We start from the raw sequence: 23,639 nt of genomic DNA on the forward strand, positions 1-23,639 counted from the left end.
ATGTCTGTGAGTGTATGAGATTGTGTCTGTCTGTCTGTCAATGTTTTTGAGGGTCCGTTCACACTAGTACAGTGCGTTAATCGTACAGTACCATGCGATTAATGTACTGTACCACACAACCGCACCTACTGCGCATTCTGGTATGGAAGGTGTTTTGCGTTGCCATTAATTTGAATGACACCCCAAACACACCTCCTGCCCACAGTCCGATAATCTGGACCTGAACGCTCGGTACTGCAATGCTGTGCATTCCATTTCAGTGTGACTTGGGTCCTGACTAGATGACCAAGGACAAAATGTGGGTCCTGAGGTTACACAGGTTGAGAACCACTTTCCTAGTCTGATAATTTGGTACTTTGCTCTGGTTGCTGGTCAATAAGGTAAATACCACCTGTGCAGCAAACCCATTGGTGATGCAGAGTCAATGCAAACTCATGTAATAGTCCTTGCCTTCAGTGGGAATGGTTTCTTTGTAACTTTTCATGACTCAGATTAGATTTTGAGATTGTCATTCAGAAACTGTTGACAAGACCGAAAAGCACATTGTAAATGTAACATGAATGGAAAGGCTGGTGGGTTCTGCAGGTGACAATAGCTTATCAGAACTGTTGTAGTTCTTCTATGTGAGCACACCCACATAAAAGATGAGAAAGAGTAGTGAGTACCATTTAATGCAAAGGGTGACTTTTACTGGCAACTTGTAAATTAGGGGGTTTTTTTCTGCAAATGGGCATTATACAGTATTTGTCTGTACACAGATGTTAGGGCCATATCACACAAGTGATCTCACCAGATATAGGATCATTATACAGGGTTTGAGGCAATGACTGGCAGGATTGTGGATGGTGTATATGTGTCACCTAGGTTTCTTATCTATGCATTGGGAAAAAATAAACTTTAAACTTTGTAAAAACTCGCCACCCGTCTTCCCGATTAGCAGGGAAGCCGTCTCCATGCTCCCTCATCAGCAGGTGACGAGGGAGCAGGGAGTCGGCTTTCTGGCCAATCAGGAAGCCAGGGGGCGGGTAATGACTCGCTGCCTGGCTTCCTGATTGGCCAGCTTCTTGACCAATCAGGAAGTTAGGGGGCAAGTCATTACATGCTGCCCGGCTTCCTAATTGGGCAGAAAGCCGGCTCCATGTTCCCTTCTCCCCAAGTTGGTCATTTAGGAGTAGAAAAAACAAACAAGACAATTAAGTATTTTTGCTGGCCCAGTATTTAGAAAGTAGTTGAGCAGAATTGTAAATTATGCCCTGAGTATTAAATGAATGCACAACCAAGTAAATCCACTGGTACCCTTGCTTATAATCGAGGTCCTTTTTGAGGGGACTGCTATGGATCTGGTTGGGCCATTGCCGAAGTCCACGAGGGGCATCAGCACATATAGGCAGCCCTTGCATTATGTACAAGCTAGTCAATTATATTTAATTTGAAGAAGAACTCTGGACAAAACTTTTGTTAACCCTTGTAGTGGGACTCCCTCTGCACTGTAAGGGTTAAATGCTCGTTTCTGTCTGGGTGCTATAAAATAAATTATACTCACCCGAATAACTGTGCAGCTCCCTGCTTCTCTGGCATCTGAAGCATGTCTCTTCCTACGCTGCAGCATTGGAATGTTCCTCAGCATCCTCACGTCTATACACAACCTTAGACTTCTGCAGAGGAGGGTGAAAGAGGCTGGAAGAACCTGTCTAAGAGCAAGCCAGCTCGCAGCACCGATTGAGGATAACTTTTTTTTTAACACCTAGACACAAACAAGCAGTTAACCCTTGCAGTGCTGGAGAAGTCCCACTGCAAGGGTTAATTTTCTAATAACTTTTTTTAAATAGTTTTGCCCGGAGCTCTTCTTTAACTTTGCTTGTCTGTTGCTATTGATATAATGGCATGCTTAAAAGTCATTTTTCTTTCTTGTAACAATGCTTTCTCTGTAGCAGGGTTCCCTCTAGTGGTGCTATAGGTTACTACAGAAAAGTAGTGCCCAATATAAACAGTAACATTTACACCGCTGTCAAGTGCACCCCCCCCCCCCCCCCCCCCCCCTGAGCGGGGTGTGCGCTTTTTTTTTTTTTGCATGGCTGGTTCACATCTACATGCTGCACTTTTGTGTAACAATGGAAACTATGTAGATACAGTCACACTTCTGCATGTGCATTATCACCTCCGCATGTGCAAGTGCAACCCACGCAGAACAGTGAGGGCTTGTTCACACCAGCCCATTGGACTGTGTTGCCCAGTGCAGCCCTGTTGCAAAGACAAGGTAAACACCCTTGCTTTGTATAGGGCCCATTCACAACACGGTCTTGGGTTGGTGTACGTTGTGATTAAATGATGCAGGTATGCATTTTACTGCAATACACATGTTAAAATGAACTGTTGTATATAAAGCTGAAGTTTCATTTACATAAAAGAGAAAAAATCACCAATGAAACAAGTATGAAGTAATGCATCACAGTGCGTGTACTCAACGTGCACCAAAACACACTGCTGCTGGTGTAAACGGGAGAATCCAGCGTATTCACACCAGTGCGCTACGGTAACATTCATTGTAAATAATCCACAGTGCAGATTACCATCAAACCGGTGTTGCAGTACACCGCATTAATGTATGTTACTTATAAGACCATGTGTGTTATGCTGCAACAGACCTAAATCTTGTGAATGGGCACTCAAAACTAAGCACCACAAGCAATTACAGCCTTCACATGTATCAATATCAGAATGAGGGCCCACTTATGTTTGTGAGGTGCGTTAATGCATGTGTGTCATGCACTAACAAGCATTACATTAAGGCAGTGCATTAAAATGAATGGACTGCTAATACACCAAGACGTTCCTTCCAAAAATCAGACGGGCCACAAAATGTCTGAAGTACTATGGCGTGTTGCCGTGTGTTGCAGTGTGCTGAGAGTTGACTTAGTGTGTTGGGGTGGCATTTAAAATGTAACATGCATTGTAGTAATGTGCAAGTCCATGCAATGCATAGAGGTAAATTGGCTCTGCACTTCCTTTCACTAACACAACAGAAAGGGCCTGTTCACAGAAGCCCGCCTGCTTTAGGCTAGGTTCACACCTAGGTGATCTATCATGCGAATTTAAAGGAGAACTATGAGGTGAGGGAAAATCACTCAGCCTCATAGTTCGTGCCAACGTGTGACAATGAAACTGTCACAGGTCGGCTCAGTAGATCAGGAAGTGAGCGAACACATACCGTCGCTCGCTCACATCTCTATCATCTCCCTGCAGGGAGCCGTGACTGTCACTCACAGCTCCCAGAAGGGACTCCCCTGTCCGATCCTCCAGCACTGGCTGGCGAAACCGACGGGGAGGGGGCGGGTACAGCTGGCTCTGCCTCTAGATAGGCAGAGCCAGCTGTCACTCATGCAACTGGATGGATCTCGACAGTAATGTCGGGATCCGTCCCGTCTGCGGCTGTCTCAGTATACCGCAGGCTGTTGCTCGCGATATACTGATCTTTGGAACAGTAGAAAGGTATCATGGCACACTCACAAACCAGCATGTAAAACAACTTGTCTCACCACTAAGGTTAATAACATAACAGAGGTTTAGATACACGTCTTCTGCAGAAAATGTGAAAGCTGCGCCAAGGCACCTCTTATAGTGCGGTCCTAACTCTAAACTATGAGAGTCTCCATCTTGGAGCAAATGGGGGCAGAAGATTTCAAATTGGGTGCAGGCCTGTCAGGAGGAAGCCCAACCTCCTTAAAGGCACAGAAACACACAAGGGATCCCGCACATCCCAATGGCAGCTGAGAACCCCCATGCGTCACTGCACCAAATCAAGCAAAACAAATGACAAACGCACTCAACAGTTTGTCACCAGTTATACAGTAAGGTGCACACGAAATGGGCTTTGAACAGTAAAACAGCAGAAAGGCATCATGGCACACTCACAAACCAGCATGTAAAACAACTTGTCTCACCGCTAAGGTTAATGACAGAGGTTTGGATACACGTCTTCTGCAGAAAATGTGAAAGCCGCACAGCCGCGCCAAGGCACCTCTTATAGTGCGGTCCTTACTCTAAACTAGGAGAGTCTCCATCTTGGAGCACATGGGATGTGACCATTAACTATGCGGAAAAACACTTACCCCACAGTTCTCTTTTAAGCCGTGACACACTGCATGCAAAGCCATGCAGAGCGAAGCAAAGCTGTCATGCACCGAGCTTCGCATGTAGTGTGTTAGCTGAGTGCAGCCAGATGAATGACTCAATCTTCAGCCACTCGGCTCACGCTTAACAACCTGATGGAGTTCGCATAGTGACTCGCAGGTTTAAACGCGCAAGCCGAATGGCTGAAGATGACATTTTTCATCTCGGCACACTCAGATATGCAAACTCTCGCAAGCTGACATGCCAGAGAGAAAATGACATAACACACTGCACGCGAAGGCAGCAAGGCAACGCTCTGCTTCGCGTGCAGTGTGTCACAGCCTTTAGTCTGTTCACACCTATGGGTTGTGTCGCGTGGCCGAAATCGCCTGTCATGCCAAAAGGTGCAGTAGCTTTTTTCGGGCAGTTGTCGCATGGCTTTGGTCCCATAAACATCTCTATGCAGTGAAAAATGTGCGATTTAAAAGCAAAATTATGCAGGAAAAAAAAAAGTGTGACAACCGTGCGAAAACAGCTCAACATGCCAATCGCCTAGGTGTAAACACAGCTTGATACCGTCAATAACACGCTGGTGCTACAGTGTGTGCTGTAGCGGTGCTGGGACACATTGTTACAATGCATCACACTGTTTAATTTAGTAAATGTATTCAAACATAACACAAAATTCATCCAGCTTTATTCACTTTAGAACGTTGCAACATACGGTGCATTGACATGTGGTAATGTGGCGCTGTATAATAATGCAGACATGTGTCAATCACTGCGTTTACCAGGGATACGTATCAAGCACTGTCCCTGGAACATCACCAAGGCACCTCTTATAGTGCGGTCCTAACTCTAAACTATGAGAGTCTCCATCTTGGAGCAAATGGGGGCAGAAGATTTCAAATTGGGTGCAGGCCTGTCAGGAGGAAGCCCAACCTCCTTAAAGGCACAGAAACACACAAGGGATCCCGCACATCCCAATGGCAGCTGAGAACCCCCATGCGTCACTGCACCAAATCAAGCAAAACAAATGACAAACGCACTCAACAGTTTGTCACCAGTTATACAGTAAGGTGCACACGAAATGGGCTTTGAACAGTAAAACAGCAGAAAGGCATCATGGCACACTCACAAACCAGCATGTAAAACAACTTGTCTCACCGCTAAGGTTAATGACAGAGGTTTGGATACACGTCTTCTGCAGAAAATGTGAAAGCCGCACAGCCGCGCCAAGGCACCTCTTATAGTGCGGTCTTTGGGTCACGGGAGGATGCTAGTATATGTCCTCCTGTGACCATTAACTATGCGGAAAAACACTTACCCCACAGTTCTCTTTTAAGCCGTGACACACTGCATGCAAAGCCATGCAGAGCGAAGCAAAGCTGTCATGCACCGAGCTTCGCATGTAGTGTGTTAGCTGAGTGCAGCCAGATGAATGACTCAATCTTCAGCCACTCGGCTCACGCTTAACAACCTGATGGAGTTCGCATAGTGACTCGCAGGTTTAAACGCGCAAGCCGAATGGCTGAAGATGACATTTTTCATCTCGGCACACTCAGATATGCAAACTCTCGCAAGCTGACATGCCAGAGAGAAAATGACATAACACACTGCACGCGAAGGCAGCAAGGCAACGCTCTGCTTCGCGTGCAGTGTGTCACAGCCTTTAGTCTGTTCACACCTATGGGTTGTGTCGCGTGGCCGAAATCGCCTGTCATGCCAAAAGGTGCAGTAGCTTTTTTCGGGCAGTTGTCGCATGGCTTTGGTCCCATAAACATCTCTATGCAGTGAAAAATGTGCGATTTAAAAGCAAAATTATGCAGGAAAAAAAAAAGTGTGACAACCGTGCGAAAACAGCTCAACATGCCAATCGCCTAGGTGTAAACACAGCTTGATACCGTCAATAACACGCTGGTGCTACAGTGTGTGCTGTAGCGGTGCTGGGACACATTGTTACAATGCATCACACTGTTTAATTTAGTAAATGTATTCAAACATAACACAAAATTCATCCAGCTTTATTCACTTTAGAACGTTGCAACATACGGTGCATTGACATGTGGTAATGTGGCGCTGTATAATAATGCAGACATGTGTCAATCACTGCGTTTACCAGGGATACGTATCAAGCACTGTCCCTGGAACATCAGCCTCGCTTAGCAGTTGCCCATAGGAACCCGTTCACAACGACCACGCTAATAAATACACTGTCAAGTGTTCCAATCACTAGCCGGTGTTGTGTCACATCGACAGGGGGAACAGAATTCGACACAACACCGGCACAATGACGCTCTCATCCCAGAGCACCGCCCCTCGCTTAGCGCGCCTCACCGCGATTGGTCGGTCGCTTGAGGACACACCCCACTCGGCTCTAGTTGAAACAGGCGGGTGATTCTAAGCATGCCCCAATCCGACACAGCGCTCCGAGCCCCGGAAGTGTTACCTCGGGAAGGAGTTAAAGGGCCAGTGAGGTTAGGCGGCTTGGCAGTGCTGGTATACGGTTTGCAGGCATGGAAATCACCAGGATCAGTGAGTGAGCCGTGTGTGCTCCGTTGGAGTCATGTGACTTGTCCTATCTTTTACAATGCTGAAATTCTATCCTTTCTGTTGATAAAGTTGCTGGTAGTCCGTGTGTTGCATGCGGAATTAAAAGTCCCAGAATGCAATTTGTGTGTGACAGGGCTTGCTGGGACTTGCAGTGTAAGTGGCAAGGTTAGTTCTGCCACAGCTGTTCTTGGTTATACATTGAGCATGACTCAACTCAGTGCTCACCAAGTTCAGCTTGTCAGGCTGCTGTCAGCATGTCACTTGTATGTCTAAGCACAATTTCTACACCCTACCGCACACAAAATGTGTGTTCACGTGATTCCATGCATGTTGTGTTTTTCTGTGCGTTGGCATGTGTTTTAGGGCTCATTGACACTTTCATTAAAATAATCTAAAATTATATTTAAATTATTTTAAAGGTAATTTGTTTAGTGATCACCATAAATTAGGGAGCTTGGCTTTTCTTTTTTGGTCTGAGTGGTGATGCCCAAGATTTTTTGCACATTTACAACTTACATCCACATGCCCTATGTGCATGTTTGTTGTCCTATGTGGGTGCTCGAGGCGATTCTGTTCTTATAAATATTCCTTTTTTTTTTTTTTCTTCCTAAATGTATTGTGATCTCAAGAGGGCTTACAAGCTGCCTATGTGATAGACTTGGGCATTTGACATAATTATTGTGATATCAGGGGTCCATTAGACACCTAATGTCTCCCTTGCCCTCTGCTCCATACGATCAAGCAAATACTCTGTCCTGTTAAATAGATTGGTCAGCTTTAAGCCCACCTGGTTCACTTTTTTACTTAACCAGGAGCTTGTTTTTGCCTTTCATTGCCAAGAAGAAATGCTCAGTTGGGGTAAAGGGTTAGTTGTGTGTGTATGTGTAAATTAGTAATTTTTATTTTTTTAAATGTTAGCTTCATGTAGAATAGGGAAGGATTAGACCCCAAATCTATTCCTTCCAAGACCAAAACTAATGGGAAATCCAGATTTTTAGACTTCGAGAACAAGCTGTTGAGGGTAAGTCTTCCAAGTGGGATGCCTGTTGTGGTGGCAGCTGATAGAGGCAATTCCTATCACGTTGTAGCAATTTCCTCTTATGCCTAGTTGAATCTCTAGGACAGGAAGTGAAAGAAAATCTCCTCAATGGGACATATGAAAAAAAAAACTGACAAGTTTTTAATCCTTTCATTCTGTTTACCTGCCTAAAACATTCCTAAAGTTTCAGCGTAAACAATTTCTGTCAACAAACTGTAAGCTCTCGGCAGGTTTTATTTTTTTTACTCAGTCCTCCTAGTGCAGGGGTCAGCAACCTGCGGCTCCGGAGCCGCATGTGGCTCTTTCATCCCTCTGCTGCGGCTCCCTGTCCAGGGGCGGAACTACCCCTGGGGCCTCGGGGCCTGAGGCTGTGGGGGGCCCAGTGAGATCCGGTCCTGGGCACCCCCCCTGGTGGAATATGTGACAATGCAGGGTCCCGGGGGCCCCGCGCTGCCGACGGGCGTCTCAGTAAGGGGGCTGGTCTTGTAACTCACCTCACAGGCGACAGGAGAGAAGTGTGTGTCGCATGCCCTGCAGTGCACACCATCTGATGGGATGCTGGCTGTGAGGCTTGGCAGGTGAGCCCGAATGAGGAGCAGGGGGGGTGCCTTACTAAGCTCAGTGTCCAGTGCCTTACTAAGCTCAGTGTCCAGTGCCTTACTAAGCTCAGTGTCCAGTGCCTTACTAAGCTCAGTGTCCAGTGCCTTACTAAGCTCAGTGTCCAGTGTGTTACTAAGCCCACATATGCCTTTTATACATGCTATACATGGCATAAAGGTAAAAAACGATGAATGCCGTGTTATCTTTATTTTAGATGTCAACAGGGTTTTGTGGCTCCCGGTGTTTTCTTTTCTGTGAGAAACGGGTCCAAATGGCTCTGAGTGCTTAAGGTTGCTCACCCCTGCCCTAGTGCAACCTGGAGCTGCCCTGCATTCTTCCACATTGATGTAGTTATGACAGTCCCCCCTGTACTGTCCTGTCCCACAACACAGTGCAGGATGCACTGTTTAAGAGCTTGGGAAGGTCACATATTTGGGGTGTCTTTTGAATATCTCTATTGGGAAAAGTGAAAGATTAGACCATTCTGAAAATGCGTTCTGAAAATGCATAACTAAAGTGCAGACTGATTTATGAATTTTAAATGGGCCTATGGTCTAATTAAGACTGCAGCTATTTTCTCGCCCGGTTTGCCTTTGCTTTTGCCTAGCACTCAGATGCAGAAGCTGCAATCTGCCAGTAGCTGGATCACAAGATTTTGGAAGGTATTTGTTCTGTTCCTAGTGGTCTAATAGCTAGTTAGGTAGGGGTTAGTTGGAGTGTTGGTATAGCTGTATTAGTTAAACTTTAGTTCTTCTTTAGCGATTGTGCAAGGCATACAAGGTTGGATAAAGATGTGCACATCTCTACTCCAAGCTGGCAAGGTCTTTATCTTTTTGAAAAAAAACCAAAAGGGCTTGCTCGTCAATGTCTAACACGGCCATCCCTACTGCGCCCAAAAAGATCTGCCTGGGATTTCTCCCTTACCTTTTAGTAGAAAATATGTAGACAGCAGACCTATCCTTGTCACATCTTAGATTGTGCAGACTGAAATTAAAGACAAAATAATTGATCCATTAAATCTGATGTGGATAGATAGAAAGTCCCTCCTCACTCAATGCTCCCGGCCTGTACAATAATGGTGCTCGCAGTGATGACCACGGATGGCGCCGTGCAGACACAAGGTAGAAGACAATCATCGGCACTCGGTAATATCATTCAATATGTCCATTTATTTGGACATATTGCCACAATGAAAGAAGCCAACGTTCCGGGGCCACACAGGGTCCCGAAACGTTGGCTTCTTTCATTGTGACGATTTGTCCAAATAAATGGACATATTGAATGATATTACTAAGTGCTGGTGATTCTTGTCTTCTACCTTGATCCATTAAATCTGTCACTTTTTTTTCACTGGTAATTTTTTGTTTTATACTAGTGTTATTAACCAATGAAATAGTTTTAAAATTGTGTAAAATGTTAAGCAGCTTATGCTTTTCCGTTTCATGTACAACCTAAAAAATAAATAAATTCAGTAAAGCCCCCCTTGCCCTACACAACTTAACTTGACTACTGGTCAGATGCATTTATTTTGTCTTTCAGCAGACCCGCAGCACTCTGGCCTTTACAAACTGACTAGACATAGTACTGTGGAAGTATGAAGCAACTTCATAGACTAATCTGGACTGCCCATGTAGCCACATGTAAGGAGCTGTATTAAAGCAAGGGCTAATGAAACCACTTCTGTGTTGACGTGTCATGTTGGCCAACGTTTTAGATAACAATCATATCATTTGGAGACCTTTAAAAGTAGTTTTTTAAATAATGAATACAGATCTAACAAATATACATTGCCCAGAAAAGCATTACATTTTTGCCCTAATACTTGGTGATCCATGTTTCTGAACAGCTGCTTCAAAGTCGCTCAGCTTCCCTGAACTTCCTGTCCAGTATAAGATCGCAGCGGACAGAGCAGACTCCAGCAGCTGTTCATCTCCTAGCTTGGAGTAGAGGGGGGCAGGGAAGTTGCTTGATTTGCTGTCTGTGTGTTTGTGGAGACACAGAAGGGTGACTGCATAGCACTCCGCATGAGAAAGGAATCACTCTTAAAACAGGAAGTCGGGACCATTGCTCAGGAAACTAAGCATTTTAAACATCACGGAGTAGCTTGTAAGTGTTGTTATAAGCATTTGAAATGGCCTTAATGTTTTAGCCTTTATCACTGAAATATCTATATCTGAAATGAAACCTCCATTTTTTTTTTTGGCAGATTTTAAGGACCAGTTGCCAAACGTCTACCAAGCTATTGAAGAGTCAGACTTTTTGGCTATTGATGGGGAGTTTTCAGGTTTGTATTGGCATAAATGCATTGGATACATTAGGGGAATTAAAATGTAAAGTCTGCTTTAATATAGTTAGTACCCCCTGACCGAAAATGAATGGTAAAATGACTTCAAATATGCTCTACCTTACTCTTATGACATCAAAGATTTTTTTTTTTGTAACCGACTACTACTGCTCAAGCATGGGCTTGGAAAGTAGTAATCTCTTGATGGGTTTGATTTTATTAAATTTTTTTAACGAATTTCTAATTTGTTAGGGCCAATGTCATTATTTTTTTATCGACAAAACGATTCTTGGGATGATTGACTAGTGGGCACATGGTTCTTACCCAAGTCTGAGGTGGAAAAATTAGGCATACTTGGTCTTAAATTGCAAAATCCCATGAAACAACATTCCCAACTTTTTGTTACCATCGCAGAACATTATTACAGCATTTAGAATCTGCTAATGTTAACTAGGTACATTAAGTGAGTGGGAGGATGTTCTTCTGTCATTTGTAGCTCTTTGGTAAGCTTTTTCAAAATACATTCTTAAATCTATGTTTATCCCACTTTTAGGAATAAGTGATGGTCCATCAGTTAGCACTTTAACAAATGGCTTTGATACGCCAGAAGAAAGGTACCAGAAACTGAAAAAGGTGAGGTGTGCAAAGAATTGGAGCACAGGTTAAGTGGAGCTCTACACAGAAGAAACCATGTGGTCCCACTCCAAATATCTACTGCCGCCTGGCTGCACTATTGAGTTGTTTGGAAAGTTTCAGCATCAATATGCAAAACATGTATATATTTATGTAGTGGGAACTGATGTGCAAAGCTTAAACATCAGTTTAGTTATCTATGGAAACGTGTGCACTAGGTATCAGTGGACACGCATGGAAACACATAGGCTTGTAGTTTTGTTGCTAAGGACTACAGAACACGGGTAATTGTAAAGAAAGTGATAAAAACAGGTAGTCGTTTAATGAAGGAGAAAATGTTTTTTCTTCCAACTGGCAAAGCCCGTAAGCCACATATCACTAGGTTCAGGAGGGAGGGGAGGACTTGAAATGTGTGAAAAGTTTTATAAAGATGCAAGCTTTTGGTGTTCCTTGGATCCCTTCAGGCATTTGGACAAGGCAAAATGCACTAAGCCTGAAGAAGGGCTCTAGGGAACCCCAAAAGCTTGCTTCTTTAATAACTTGGGTTAGTCAATAAAGGGGGTCACTTAAATGCTAAACTTTCTGCACTAATCAATGGCTAACACAGTGCAATGCTCTACTACAGTTTGAAAAGTAGAATTTCAGGCCCCACCCTTCCTTCTACAAACTTGTTGCAGACTGCTGTTCTCTAGATAAGTTTCACATTTGTGTTATCACTATTTCCAAATATACAAAGAAGGTTTAAGCATTTAAATTCCTCCTGGAGGATCTAGGTGATCAGCTGGCTTGAACAATGTGATTATCATCCCTAGAAAAGACTGACATTTTGTTCTCGTGTCTTTGTCCCAAGTAAATCTGAATTTCTCTCAACCAGTTAAATGGTTTATTAATTTTTGCATTTGGAAAATGGGTTTTGTTTTTATGTGACAGTTTGAATGCTAAAAACCTCAGCCTCTAGATTCTGGTTAGGAAAAACACAGCTTGTGTTTTTGGTGCTCATTTCATCTGTGGGAAAGGGGAAATCACAATAAAACAAGTCTTTTGCTGACTTTTAGCAGCAATAGAATACCTTAGCCTAGTCCTAATACTAAGCACACCATGCAGACAATGATCTATTAATAAAGTGTTTCTTACTATCATGCACTAGAAAAGTTTGGTGGCTGTATTGTATGCTAAATCACTGGTACTAAAAAAACATGAGATGAAATGTTTTATATATAGTATAGTCAAAAAGTGAGATCCCTTCAAATGATACAGATACTTTATTGATTTTTATTTAATTTTTGTCCAGTCACAATATTGCTGAACAGAGATCTCCAAAACATAATAGTTAACCTAGGAACTGTGGAATGGACAATCCATGTTTATCTAATTGCTTAAGTGTCTTTCTTTAGTTTGGATGCTGAAATATGCATATGGAAAAGTACCTGGAAGAGGACAAAAGTGTAGCTGTCAGACGCGTACATCCTTTGTTTCATAGAATGGACCATTGCACCAGTCAGGCTTATCAGGTCTTCAGAGACTCGTACTTCCTCCATGGAGTCTAGGACAAGTAATCGCTAAACCTATTTTCTGCTGACATTTTCTCTGAGAACCTTTGAACTGGTGAAAGGTCCAGAAGCTCTTTAACAAGGGAGACCTTGGGTGATCTCCTGTTTATATCACCACAGATGCCAGCTCTTGTAGCATGGGAACCCATATGGTTACATTTGCTTACCATTGACAACGGCTACAAAAGGCTTCCAGAGGACACCTCCAATTAAACAGAACTCTATTAAATCCAGCATGGGTGGCAGCTTTTATAATGCAGCAAGCTTTTACATTTCCATTATGAGACACATCAGCCAGGCAATCCATCACACTCAACTGTAGAAATTGTCATTAGGGATGTCCCGATGCCACTTTTTCAGGCCCAAGTACAAGTACATCCCCTCATGTACTTGCCGATACCCAGGGCTCGAAAATCCACTCGTCTGACGAGCAGACAGTGGAGCCCGACGAGCAGCTTCCCGGGCCGGCCGTTGTAATTACACGGCGGGCCGGGAGCTTTACAGTCAAGCGATCGAGCGTCTCGAGAGACGCTCGATCGCTTGTATCAGAAGCTGTCCCTGCCGTTGCCGGTCCCGAGATCCGCTGTGCCCGATGCGGCCGGCACCGGCATGGCTCTGTGACAGGAGATCAAAGGGAGTTCAGTTCACGAACTCCCTTTGATCTCCTCTCAGTCCCCGAATGCAGGAAGTGATGTATATTGCATCACTTCCTGCATTCAGTGTCACTCTCCAGCTAGAGAAGCTGATGAAGCCGATCTCTGCTTCGTCAGCTTCTCTGGCGGTCCCCAGGTGACATTAGGGGTCCTAGACACCCCTGATGTCTCCATAAAGAGGACCTGTCATGTAAATTGGCTATCCCATAGGGGGCTTCTTAGCCCCCCATGTAATAGCAATAAAGTTGTGTGTGTACTGGTGAGACACTATCAAATTTTTCAATCCCTGCCGATACCAATTACCGATACTTTTTCTTAAAGGGGCAGGTGACTTTAAATGATCCATAGTACAATTACATGTTATGTACTATGGATCATGGTTTAACCTATTCATGTTAGCAGTGGAGAATTGTAACTCTATTGCTGGAGTGTAGTGGAGGTGTGTGCTGTATATATGCACTACATATACATTACACACGTCCAGTACACTATAGCAATACATTTACAGCCAGCCCCATCCCAGCTTCCCTTACTCACAGTTTCACTCAGATCCCCGTAGCCTCACACGATGCCTCTTGTAGTCGGCGCCGGGTAGGATCGCTGCATCGCATCTCGGTGCTCAGCTGGTGGGAGGTGCTCACAATTCTGCCCTGCTAACATGAATAGGTTAAATCATGATCCATAATACATATACAGCACATACGTCCAGTACACTGCAGTAATAGAGTTACAATTATCCCCTGCTAACATGCATAGGTTAAATCATGATCCATAGTACATAATGGTACATAACCTGTTGTTGTACTATGGATCATTTAACCTATTCATGTTGGCAGGGGATTATTGTAAATCTAATGCTGCAATGTACGGGACATTTGTGCTGTATATTTTGAGTTTGTCCTTTAGTTCAACAGTCTGGAGAATGGCCATCTGCAACAATATTCATGCTATCGGACATTATTGCATTGGTATCTTTTCCAACAGCGTCTTGGCCTTTGGCCATTAAATGCAAGTGTTTGCTTCCCCCTCAACTGCCCTGAAAAGGATAGCGCATTGCTCTCACCTAGAAACTCGTTTTTGGTAGTCATTAAATACATAGTTTAGATTAATTTTGTCTCTGTATTTTGGCTAAATATTTGTGTACTCCTCTAGGTGAGGTATTTAAATGTTTGAGTGTTAAAGGAGCACAGATTTTCAAGTAGTTGTCCTAAGAGATTGTTTTTAAAAAAAGTTACCATAAAAGTATAATTTGTTTTTTAGAACTCCAGGATAATGTTGTTTTTTTCCCCCTCTTGCAGCACTCTATGGACTTCCTGCTGTTTCAGTTTGGTCTATGCACTTTTAAATATGACAACACAGTGTCAAAGTACGTTATTTCTACTTTATGGCTTCTATCTTGTTGTCCTCTATTTTGTATGTTAACTCCCTTCTTTATTTTTTTTCAGATATATTACCAAATCCTTTAATTTTTACATTTTCCCAAAGCCATTCAACAGAAATTCTCCAGACAAGAAGTTTGTTTGTCAGGTAGAGGGTTTTATTTTTTCCTTATTGCAATGTTGTTGCATTGATGTGATCTGCAGATTGCATAATTCAGTTTTCACACAATGCCTTCTAACCTTTCAGATATAATTTTTATACTTAAAGGTGAACTATGAAATGAGTGAAAAATCACTTATCCTCATAGTTCGAGCTGACGTGTGACAATGAAACTGTCACACGTCGGCTTAATAGATCGGGAAGTGAGCAAACGCATATCGTCGCTTGCTCACTGTCAAGTCACGGCTCCCTGCAGGGATTCCCCCCACACTCCGCTCCGATCCTCCAGCGTTGACTAGAAGAACGGACTGGGGAGGGGGTGGGTACAGCTGGATCTCCCTCTAGATAGAGCCAGCTGTCACTCACGCAGCTGGGTGGATCTCGACAGTAATGTCGGGATCCGTCCTGGCTGCGGCTGTCTCAGTATACGCTGTAGCTCGCGATTATACTGAGCTTTGGGTCACGGGAGGACGCTAGTTTTATTTCCTCCTGTGACCCTTAAGAGAACTATGGGGAAAAAGATTTACCCCATAGTTCACATTACAGTTTTTAGTCCTGTGTTTTTGTTTAAGAGAACCTTGGATTTCCTTTTGGCTGTTGTGAAAACCTATCTGCACTAATGTGGTTGATTGTGAATAATTCGGGTAGTTGCCTGACCAGGCTGATGTCAAATGAAAGTTTTTTTTTTTTTATGTGCTATATTTTGTATCAGTTGCTGTAGGGAACATAGAGTGAATGTTGGACAATTCAGCAGGAAACGGGTGAGAACTAGCTGCATTGGTGACCCTATTAAGTCAGCAGCAGTTGATCCTTAAATCCGTTGCAAGCGCTATTCAGATATTACAGTTGCCGGTACCACTGTCCTAATGAAATAGAAACAGCGAGGGATTTACTCTCTATGCCTGTTATTTGTAACCTTCAAAAGAGATATCGATATACAACCAAACAGCAGGGGATTATCTGTTACACAAAAAAATAATAGATCCATGTATACCCAACTTTAATTGGCTAAGGATGTTTACATGTTTAATTGTAAAAAGGTCTCCCTGAAAGTGAACCTGGGCTTTGCCCATATAACACAAAATAATGGGTGTTTTAAAGAGGAACTTCACCATCCTTAAATCACAACAAATACACCTTTTTAAAAAAAAATATTTAGAAATGGCAAACTAAAAACAGATACTTCAAGATAATTGCATGCTTTTTAGTCTTGGCTTACCTTATTTTTCGTTTCCTTCTCATTGATCTTACATTGGCCATTTTCCCTAAGGGCAGAAGAATTAATCTTTCTTTACTTCCTGGAACCCTGGGACGAGATTTTGTTGAGATGTCATATAAAGGCACTGGTGATGTAGCCTTATCGGGATGCATCTGGGAGACCAGGACTATATAACTAGTGCCTCAATCAAGCAGAAAGTGGAAGAAAAATGTTTAATGAACGTCGGATGATTCCATATCAGCATGCAGTGCTTAATACTGATGTGATTTTTAGTGAAAGGTGGTAAAGGTCCACTTTAATGCCCCTCTCCCTAGCAGCAAGTATTTTGCCTTTCTCACCTCCTGCTGCCTTCAACCTCCAGGAGGAAAGGAAGTCCTGTGTAAACTCTTTAGTTGGGAGCTTACACAGAACTGACTGTAAGCTCCAACTAAACGACATTTTGCCCAAGGCTTCCTTTCCTTTTTGGAGGCTGAAAGTAGCAGCAGGGGAGAGAAAGGAAGGCAAATTCTTGCTGCTAGGAAGAGGGGCATTAAAGTGTACTTTTACCACCTTTTACTAGAAGTCTCATCAGTGTGCAACTCGGCATTGAACAGCCCAAAAGGGAGCAAATAGCAGTTAGTTGTTTGGGTTACATGTTAATATATTGGTGGAGGAGTGAAGAAGAGGAAATGTGCTGCTGGGAATGGGGATTTTAAAATCTGCCTCCTTTCTTTGTGTCTGTTTATAATATATGTCAAAGTAGACCCATGTTTAAAATAGCCATACTTTTAGAACTTGTTCACATCATGTCCAGACCAGAACAGTTTGTTCCGACCAAAAAAGCATCCCAATGTATCTCTATGGTATTTCCTGGCTCTGTTCAGGCCAGCACGGTCTGTTCCAGTCCAGACAAAAAAAAAATACTGCTGGTCTCATTTTGTCTGGTCTGGAACACATGGAAGCGCACAAACACTTGGGAGTGGTGGCTACTTTACAATACACACGCAGGGACCATGGGGAACAAAAATGGCCACCTCCAGAAGGAAGGACTTGGTCGGCATAAATACAGAGATTATTTGAGGATCTACAACTGAGTGATACATGAGATGTTTTGTTAGTAGTCAAGGTACTTGAATGCATTTTTAAGGTTTAACGCCTTGTAAATAAAAGAAGCCTATTAACATTGGTACAACTTACCTTGAATTATGGGAAGTTCAGGCCTGGTGAGTGGTAGGCTTGAGCACTGCATCTTGGAAAGAAGGGTATGTAGTAATATCTTCCCACAATCCTGGACATATCTGGTATTTTGTTAGCTCTCGCCCACATGAATGGTGGGGGAAGTAAGGTGAAGGCATTGGTGTGGCAAGGGCTGGGGTAGGGGGGCCTAACAAGGGGACCTGTCCAATTGTCTTTCAACTTATTAGTAGATATATGAGGGCATATTTATGTTTGTAAGTTCCCTTAGTGTGTGGTGTGTGTGTGTGTGTGTGTGTGTGTGTGTGTGTGTGTACGTACGCACTTTAAGCTACTGCTTTTTTAGCTATCCATTTATAACACACATGCACTATCTTCTTTCATTTTAGAGCTCAAGTATAGACTTTCTGGTTAACCAGGGTTTTGATTTTAATAAAGTATTTCGTAACGGTAAGTTATCATTTTTGTCATGTTTTGCCATGAATGTTTTAGAGCTATCATGTGCACTGGCAGATATTGACAGTTCATTTTTGTAGGAATTCCATATTTAAATCAGGAGGAGGAACGTCAGCTCAGAGAACAGTATGAGGAGAAACGCTCACAAGCAAATGGTGCAAGCGCAGCATTATACATCTCTCCTAATACAGCGAAGACTCCAGTCTCCATTCCTGATGAGCAGAAAGGTTTTGTTGACAAAACAGTGTAAGTACATATTGATTTGCATCAGTACTTGCCCATTACAAGACTGTACCTGTGTACATTGCTGCTCATTTGTTACACTGGGCATCCCAAGAACTACCAGATTTAGTGCCGATTAGCTAATATGGCGGTAGAAGCGGGAATAGAGCCAGTCTATTCAGACAGGCCCGATAAGATGCCCGATGCAAGTCTATGGGCAGCCGTGTGTAAACAGACGAGCATCCGTTTACACCTGGTTACTACCAGCTGGGTCCGGAGAGACGGACGGATCAGAGATCTCTTTCATCCGTCCGGATAGGGGGTAAACTGGCACATGTCCGTTTACATCCAGTTCCACCTAGACCAACATGGGGTTTGGCAGTTTGTTTTTCCTCTTATCGCAAGGTGGAGGAAAAAACTGTATGGACATGGTTTTCACAGCTTTGACATCCGCTCCATACTGCTGTATCAGGAGAGGTTCCTCTCCTGATCGGCCTGTTTAAAGGGGCCTAAGAAGGGAGGGGGAGAATGAATAATTAGGCTGTTTGTGGTGGTCTTGATATTGTGAGCCTGGTGTAGAAATAATCATAAGGATAGTAGATGTGCAAAGCCCTGTATCTACATCTGTGACCACATCTGCAAGAATTTGACAGTGTTAATTGGGGAATGTCTGGACATGCACTTTGAGGTGTGTGTCCTGTTTATAGGACAGTGACGTTTTACACTTGTAAAACCATTTTTAAAATGTTTGTTCAATTTGACCACATTTGAAACTTATCCTGTTCAATGTATTTAATAGGGCTGCGACTAACATAAAATCGATTTTAGTTGGCCATTTTTTGTTTTTTTGTTTGGATTACAAAAAAAAGTAACTACCAACATTAAAATTAAATGCACAAACTGAGTGTTACAAATTTAAAGTTTACTTCAGAATAAAACTTTACATTATTTTGTACAACTGTTAAACATACAGAAATACACAGACCCCTGATTTACCTTTTTTGAAATAAAACAAAAAAGATTGAGGACACCAGATAATCTGTTTACTATGTCCACAATCATGCATGAACAGTTAGTAATGTAGAGCACTTCCTGTTCATAATTGGGGACACAGTATCTGAATATTATGTCCTCAGTTATTTACAAACCTTTGTAGCGATCAGTACTGATTGTCAGTATTTCGGTGCTGGTACAGTGTGTGACATGTCAGTTGGACAGTCAACGTCAGTGCTGGTACAGTGTGTGAGATGTCAATTACATCTAAGTGCCCTCTATGTAGGTGGTTGACACACAATATCTGATCACACTGGTTGGGGTGAGGACTGAGCTCTGATGTGGGCTCTGGGTCCTCTTCGCTGACAGACTGATATGGCAGGATTGAGACATCTGCTCCCAGTACTGACTCTGAGCCCTCGGTACCCTTCTCCCCATGGAATGGGGACTGCTTTGCAGCTCCTCTTCGGTACAGCCTGCTCTTTGCTTCCTGTGTCCGCTCCACCCTCTGCACTGAACAAAACCCAGGAGAAGCTCCGGGTACCTGTACTGACTCTGTACACATTCCTTCTTCAGTGCAGATCAATTGACAGATAATGAGAATTGTTGACCACAGGCAGGGTTTTCTGTTATTGAAATTTAGTGCAAAACTTGCAAAGACCTGCTAAATAGAGACCTCTAAAACATAAATATTTTTAGATATGCTGTGGATATTGGAACACATAACTAACCTAGTGGAGTTTTCTCAGTTTTGCTTGTGAAAGTAGAAGTACACTATAAGCCATCAGGGTTTAGAAAATGAGGTTATGTATTTTTTTTTTTTTTGCAGTGAACGTGTGGAAGCTTTTATGAAAGATGAAGAACAGAAAACTATAGAATTGGAGCCATGTACAGGGTTTGTTTTATCCTATATGTGCATGCAAAGTTTTTTACTATCCCAGAGCATAGAGGTATAGGATTCCTCCACAGTTAGATATGTATATATATTCAGCTAATTCTGGTGATATGAACAAACTGTTATGCCTGTGTCCTCTATCTGGTCTGATTTTTTTTTTTTTTCACTCAAAAGATCATATGTAAAGATTGAAGTAACCAAATCAATGAATTTAAAAAAAAAAAAAATGCTTAGTGCTCACACAAGTTTTAGAGGATTATGGTATCGGGTTAATTGCACCAAAACAAAGTTCAAAAGTACGAAGTGTAAGACTCCCAAACCTATACATGTATGTGACGGTTCTCATTCATCCTGGTCACGGTATAGCTGTAAAAAATAAGTCAAGGCAACTGGCTGTATTTTTCTTGAAGACGTTTCATTGGCCATCCAAACAGCTTTCTCAATTCAGAAGGACTTGTACACAAATTCTCTGGGGGAAAAAAATATGGTGAATGTTGCTCCAATCCACATACTCTGTTAATCACAACCAGGTGTTGAGTACATTTACATCATTGGCGCTAGGAGGTGTTAATAACCTGCCCAGAGAGTTAAAACAGTATTGTATGTGGCACACAATAGATGTCTCACCCCCCACCTCCTGTTCTAACGTGGCCTCCCCATTTTTACATAAATGGCCTCTTTCACACCTCCTTTAAACTAGTCCCCATCCCTGTCTAGGATATGTACTTGACTGTCTTCAAAGGAGTGACCTTTTTCATTTAGTTGTGCGTATACTGCTGACTCCTGACCAGAGGGTTTGGCTCTTTTATGCTGTGCCATACGCTGGTGTAGTTGCTGTTTTGTTTCACCGACATACAATTCTGAGTACTCCTCACTGCACTGGACTGCATACACCATGTTGTTCATTTTGTGTTTTGGTGTTGGGTCTTTCGGGTGAACCAGTTGTTGCCTCAGTGTATTGCTGGGTTTAAAGCAGACAGGGGTGTGATGTTTTTTAAAAAACCCTTCTGAGTTTCTCCGACGCCCCAGCTACATATGGGGTGACCAATTTCTTCAGTTTGTCATGCTTTTCACTCTCACTGGTACTCTTGGCGGCATTCTTTCCTCTTTCTGTTTTGACTAAAGCCCAGTCCGGACACCTGCAAGTTTTAAGGGCCCCCTTGAGGTGTTTGAATTCCTTCATCTTGGCCTCTGTTCTGGTGGGAATTTACTCTGCCCGGTGGTGTAGAGTCCTAACCGTTTATGTGGATTGGAGCAACATTCACCATATTTATTCCCAGAGAAATTGAGAATTGAGAAAGCTGGTTGGATGCAGTTTGGGAGTCTTAAAATCATTGATTTGATTATTTCAATCTTTTACATATGATCTTTTGACTAAAGAAAAGATCAGACCAGATAGAGGACACAGGCAGCAGTAAGATACCGACAGATGTTCAAACTCCTCCCCAATCTATCCAAAGCTGGAAAAACAGTTTGTCTTATGTTCACTTAACCATGTTTTTACAAGTATGCGGTATATAGATGTGTGGCGATGGTGGGTTAAAAAAAAAAATATTGAATTATTTTTCCTAGGGCTTATAAATAAAAAAAAATTATAGAATTACCATACAACCCCAATTCCAAAAAAAGTTGCATATCTCATCAAGCCATATTTTATTCACAATTGAAAATAGAAAACGTATCAAATGTTTAAACTTACGAAATGTAAAATTTTTAAGAAAAAAATTAGGTAATTTTGAAATTGATGGCAGCAACATGTCTCAAAAAAGTTTGGAGAAGGCAACAAAAAGCTGGCAAAGTGAGTGGTACTAACAAGGAAGAGCTGGAAGAACAGAGTCAGTGTCTCCGAAGTAAAGATGGGCAGAGGTTCACCAATCTGTGAAAAGCTGCGTCTTGTCAAATTTCAGAATACTGTTCCTCAATGAAAAATTGAAAATACTTCGATATATCTATAGTGCATGAATAACTAAATGTGCCGAGCTAAAACAATGATCAGATATAAAGAGTAAAAAAATAAAAACAGTGACTCAAACAAATGTCAGTGAAAAAAAATCAATCAGGATTTGTGGATCATGAAATGTTTTCTCCTCCTAACATTATTGGATGCATGTCTGCACGCATGACATCGGCCACATGCATAAAAACCTACTGCAAGTGTTGTACAAGGGGACTGTTCTACCTATTTGAAAGATACTAAACACTTAATACAGGAGTTAAATGGTATATCCTTTGATGAAAATAGTTTTTTGACTATATCATGCAAGAATGAGACCGCATTCCTCTTCCAAAACGCCAGCAACTGGTCTCAGTTCCCAGGCCTTTACAAAGTCTTGTTTAAAAGAAGAGGGGATGCTACACTGTGGTAAACATGGACCTGTCACAACTTTTTTTGAAATGTGACTCTGCCATCGATTTAACAAATACCTTCTCAAATTTTAAACTGGGAGAAAATGTACCAGTTTAGGAAAAAAAAATTGTATTTTCTATTGTGATTAAAATGAGTTTGCAGATCATTGCATTCTGTTTTTATCCTGATTCTACACAGCGTTACAACTTTTTGGGCTCTTTTACATGTGTCAAAACCAGGCATTTGAGAAACGTTTTTACCGCTTCTCTGCTGCCTATTAACGCCCATGTGTGATAAAAAATAGCAACCGCACAGTGCAGTTCACACATGGGTGTCAGCATAGGGTTGTGTTCTGGAGGTAAAGCCACTGGAATAATGCCTCCATTGAAGTCTATTGAGTCGCCTTTTAATGCTCGTTCAACACTCGTGTTAACCAGGCATTTAAAAAGCTTTGGCGGTTTTGCAATAGGACGGACCCCAAGTTAAATAGTCGCCCTCCCAATCCATCCCAGTAACAATTGTTTTTTAAAGTGTGTGTGTGTGTGTGTGGACGTCTTAGTGTCAACAAATAGGCGGAGCTAGTGGTGACATCACCATTTGGCCGCCACCTGTGGGTTTTCTTGGTTCACAGCCAAATCAAAACAAATGGGAGGACCTGGCCGTGACATAACCGCTATCTCGGTCTGTAGACATTTGGCTTTTTTTAACTTTTTTTTTTTATTTTTTTGTTTTTTAGTTATTTTTTGTGGCAGGATGTTTTTGACGCCTCCCTAACGCCTTGCAAATGCTTTAACGCTATAAGCGATAACTAGCAGTGAGCGTGCGGTAAAGTCTCAACACTGTGAAAGATTCCTTTTGGGGTTGTGTACAGGGTGCACACTATATAATGGACCTTTTGATTGTATGTTTTGTTTGCCAAGCAATGAGTTGAATATTTTCTTTCCATTCTAGGTATCAAAGGAAGCTTATCTACCAGACGTTGAACTGGAAGTAAGCTGCTTGCTTTGTTTCTGTGGAAGGGCTTAGAAATGTAGCAGCATAGAAAATGTCTATCCATACTGTGTATTTGCTCTCAGGCTAGGCTTTCCTCTTAAACTAGCCTAACTAACTTATGGAACTTTATGAAAGTGGGGTGTTTTTTTGGGGGAAAAATTGACAAAGAACATTTTTAAAAGCTGTCTACTAGCTCTCCATATATTAGAATTCTGGAGGACAGTGAAAATTTAATTTTCTATCATGTGAAGCCTAAAGTAGCTTTTAAAATGAAATATCTAAAACAAGAAACAAGCCTGCTAGTAAATTGCAGGTGACAAAGTACTCATTAGTTGCATATGGTTACATCCTGATTTGTTTGTTCACTTTGAGTTTTTCAG

The 23,639-nt window shown here is 42.3% G+C and overlaps 1 protein-coding gene across 1 annotated transcript in view; it reads left to right on the top strand.

Annotated features, from left to right (window-relative positions):
* Window positions 1-6,539: 6,539 nt before the first annotated feature.
* PARN (poly(A)-specific ribonuclease) overlaps window positions 6,540-23,639 on the top strand; it is a gene marked incomplete at its 3' end in the record, with an annotated part of 81,420 nt that continues 64,320 nt past the window's right edge. Inside the window, exons 1-9 of the mRNA XM_018562289.1 lie at window positions 6,540-6,645; window positions 10,509-10,586; window positions 11,140-11,219; window positions 14,721-14,788; window positions 14,868-14,949; window positions 17,743-17,803; window positions 17,890-18,055; window positions 19,854-19,919; window positions 23,218-23,256. Coding sequence (XP_018417791.1) covers window positions 6,627-6,645; window positions 10,509-10,586; window positions 11,140-11,219; window positions 14,721-14,788; window positions 14,868-14,949; window positions 17,743-17,803; window positions 17,890-18,055; window positions 19,854-19,919; window positions 23,218-23,256 — 659 coding nt within the window. The remainder of the gene's footprint in view (window positions 6,646-10,508; window positions 10,587-11,139; window positions 11,220-14,720; window positions 14,789-14,867; window positions 14,950-17,742; window positions 17,804-17,889; window positions 18,056-19,853; window positions 19,920-23,217; window positions 23,257-23,639) is intronic.

The sequence above is a fragment of the Nanorana parkeri genome, unplaced genomic scaffold (genome assembly GCF_000935625.1).
Source record: "Nanorana parkeri isolate BGI_ZX_2015 unplaced genomic scaffold, ASM93562v1 scaffold570, whole genome shotgun sequence".
Classification (NCBI taxonomy): Eukaryota; Metazoa; Chordata; class Amphibia; order Anura; family Dicroglossidae; genus Nanorana; species Nanorana parkeri.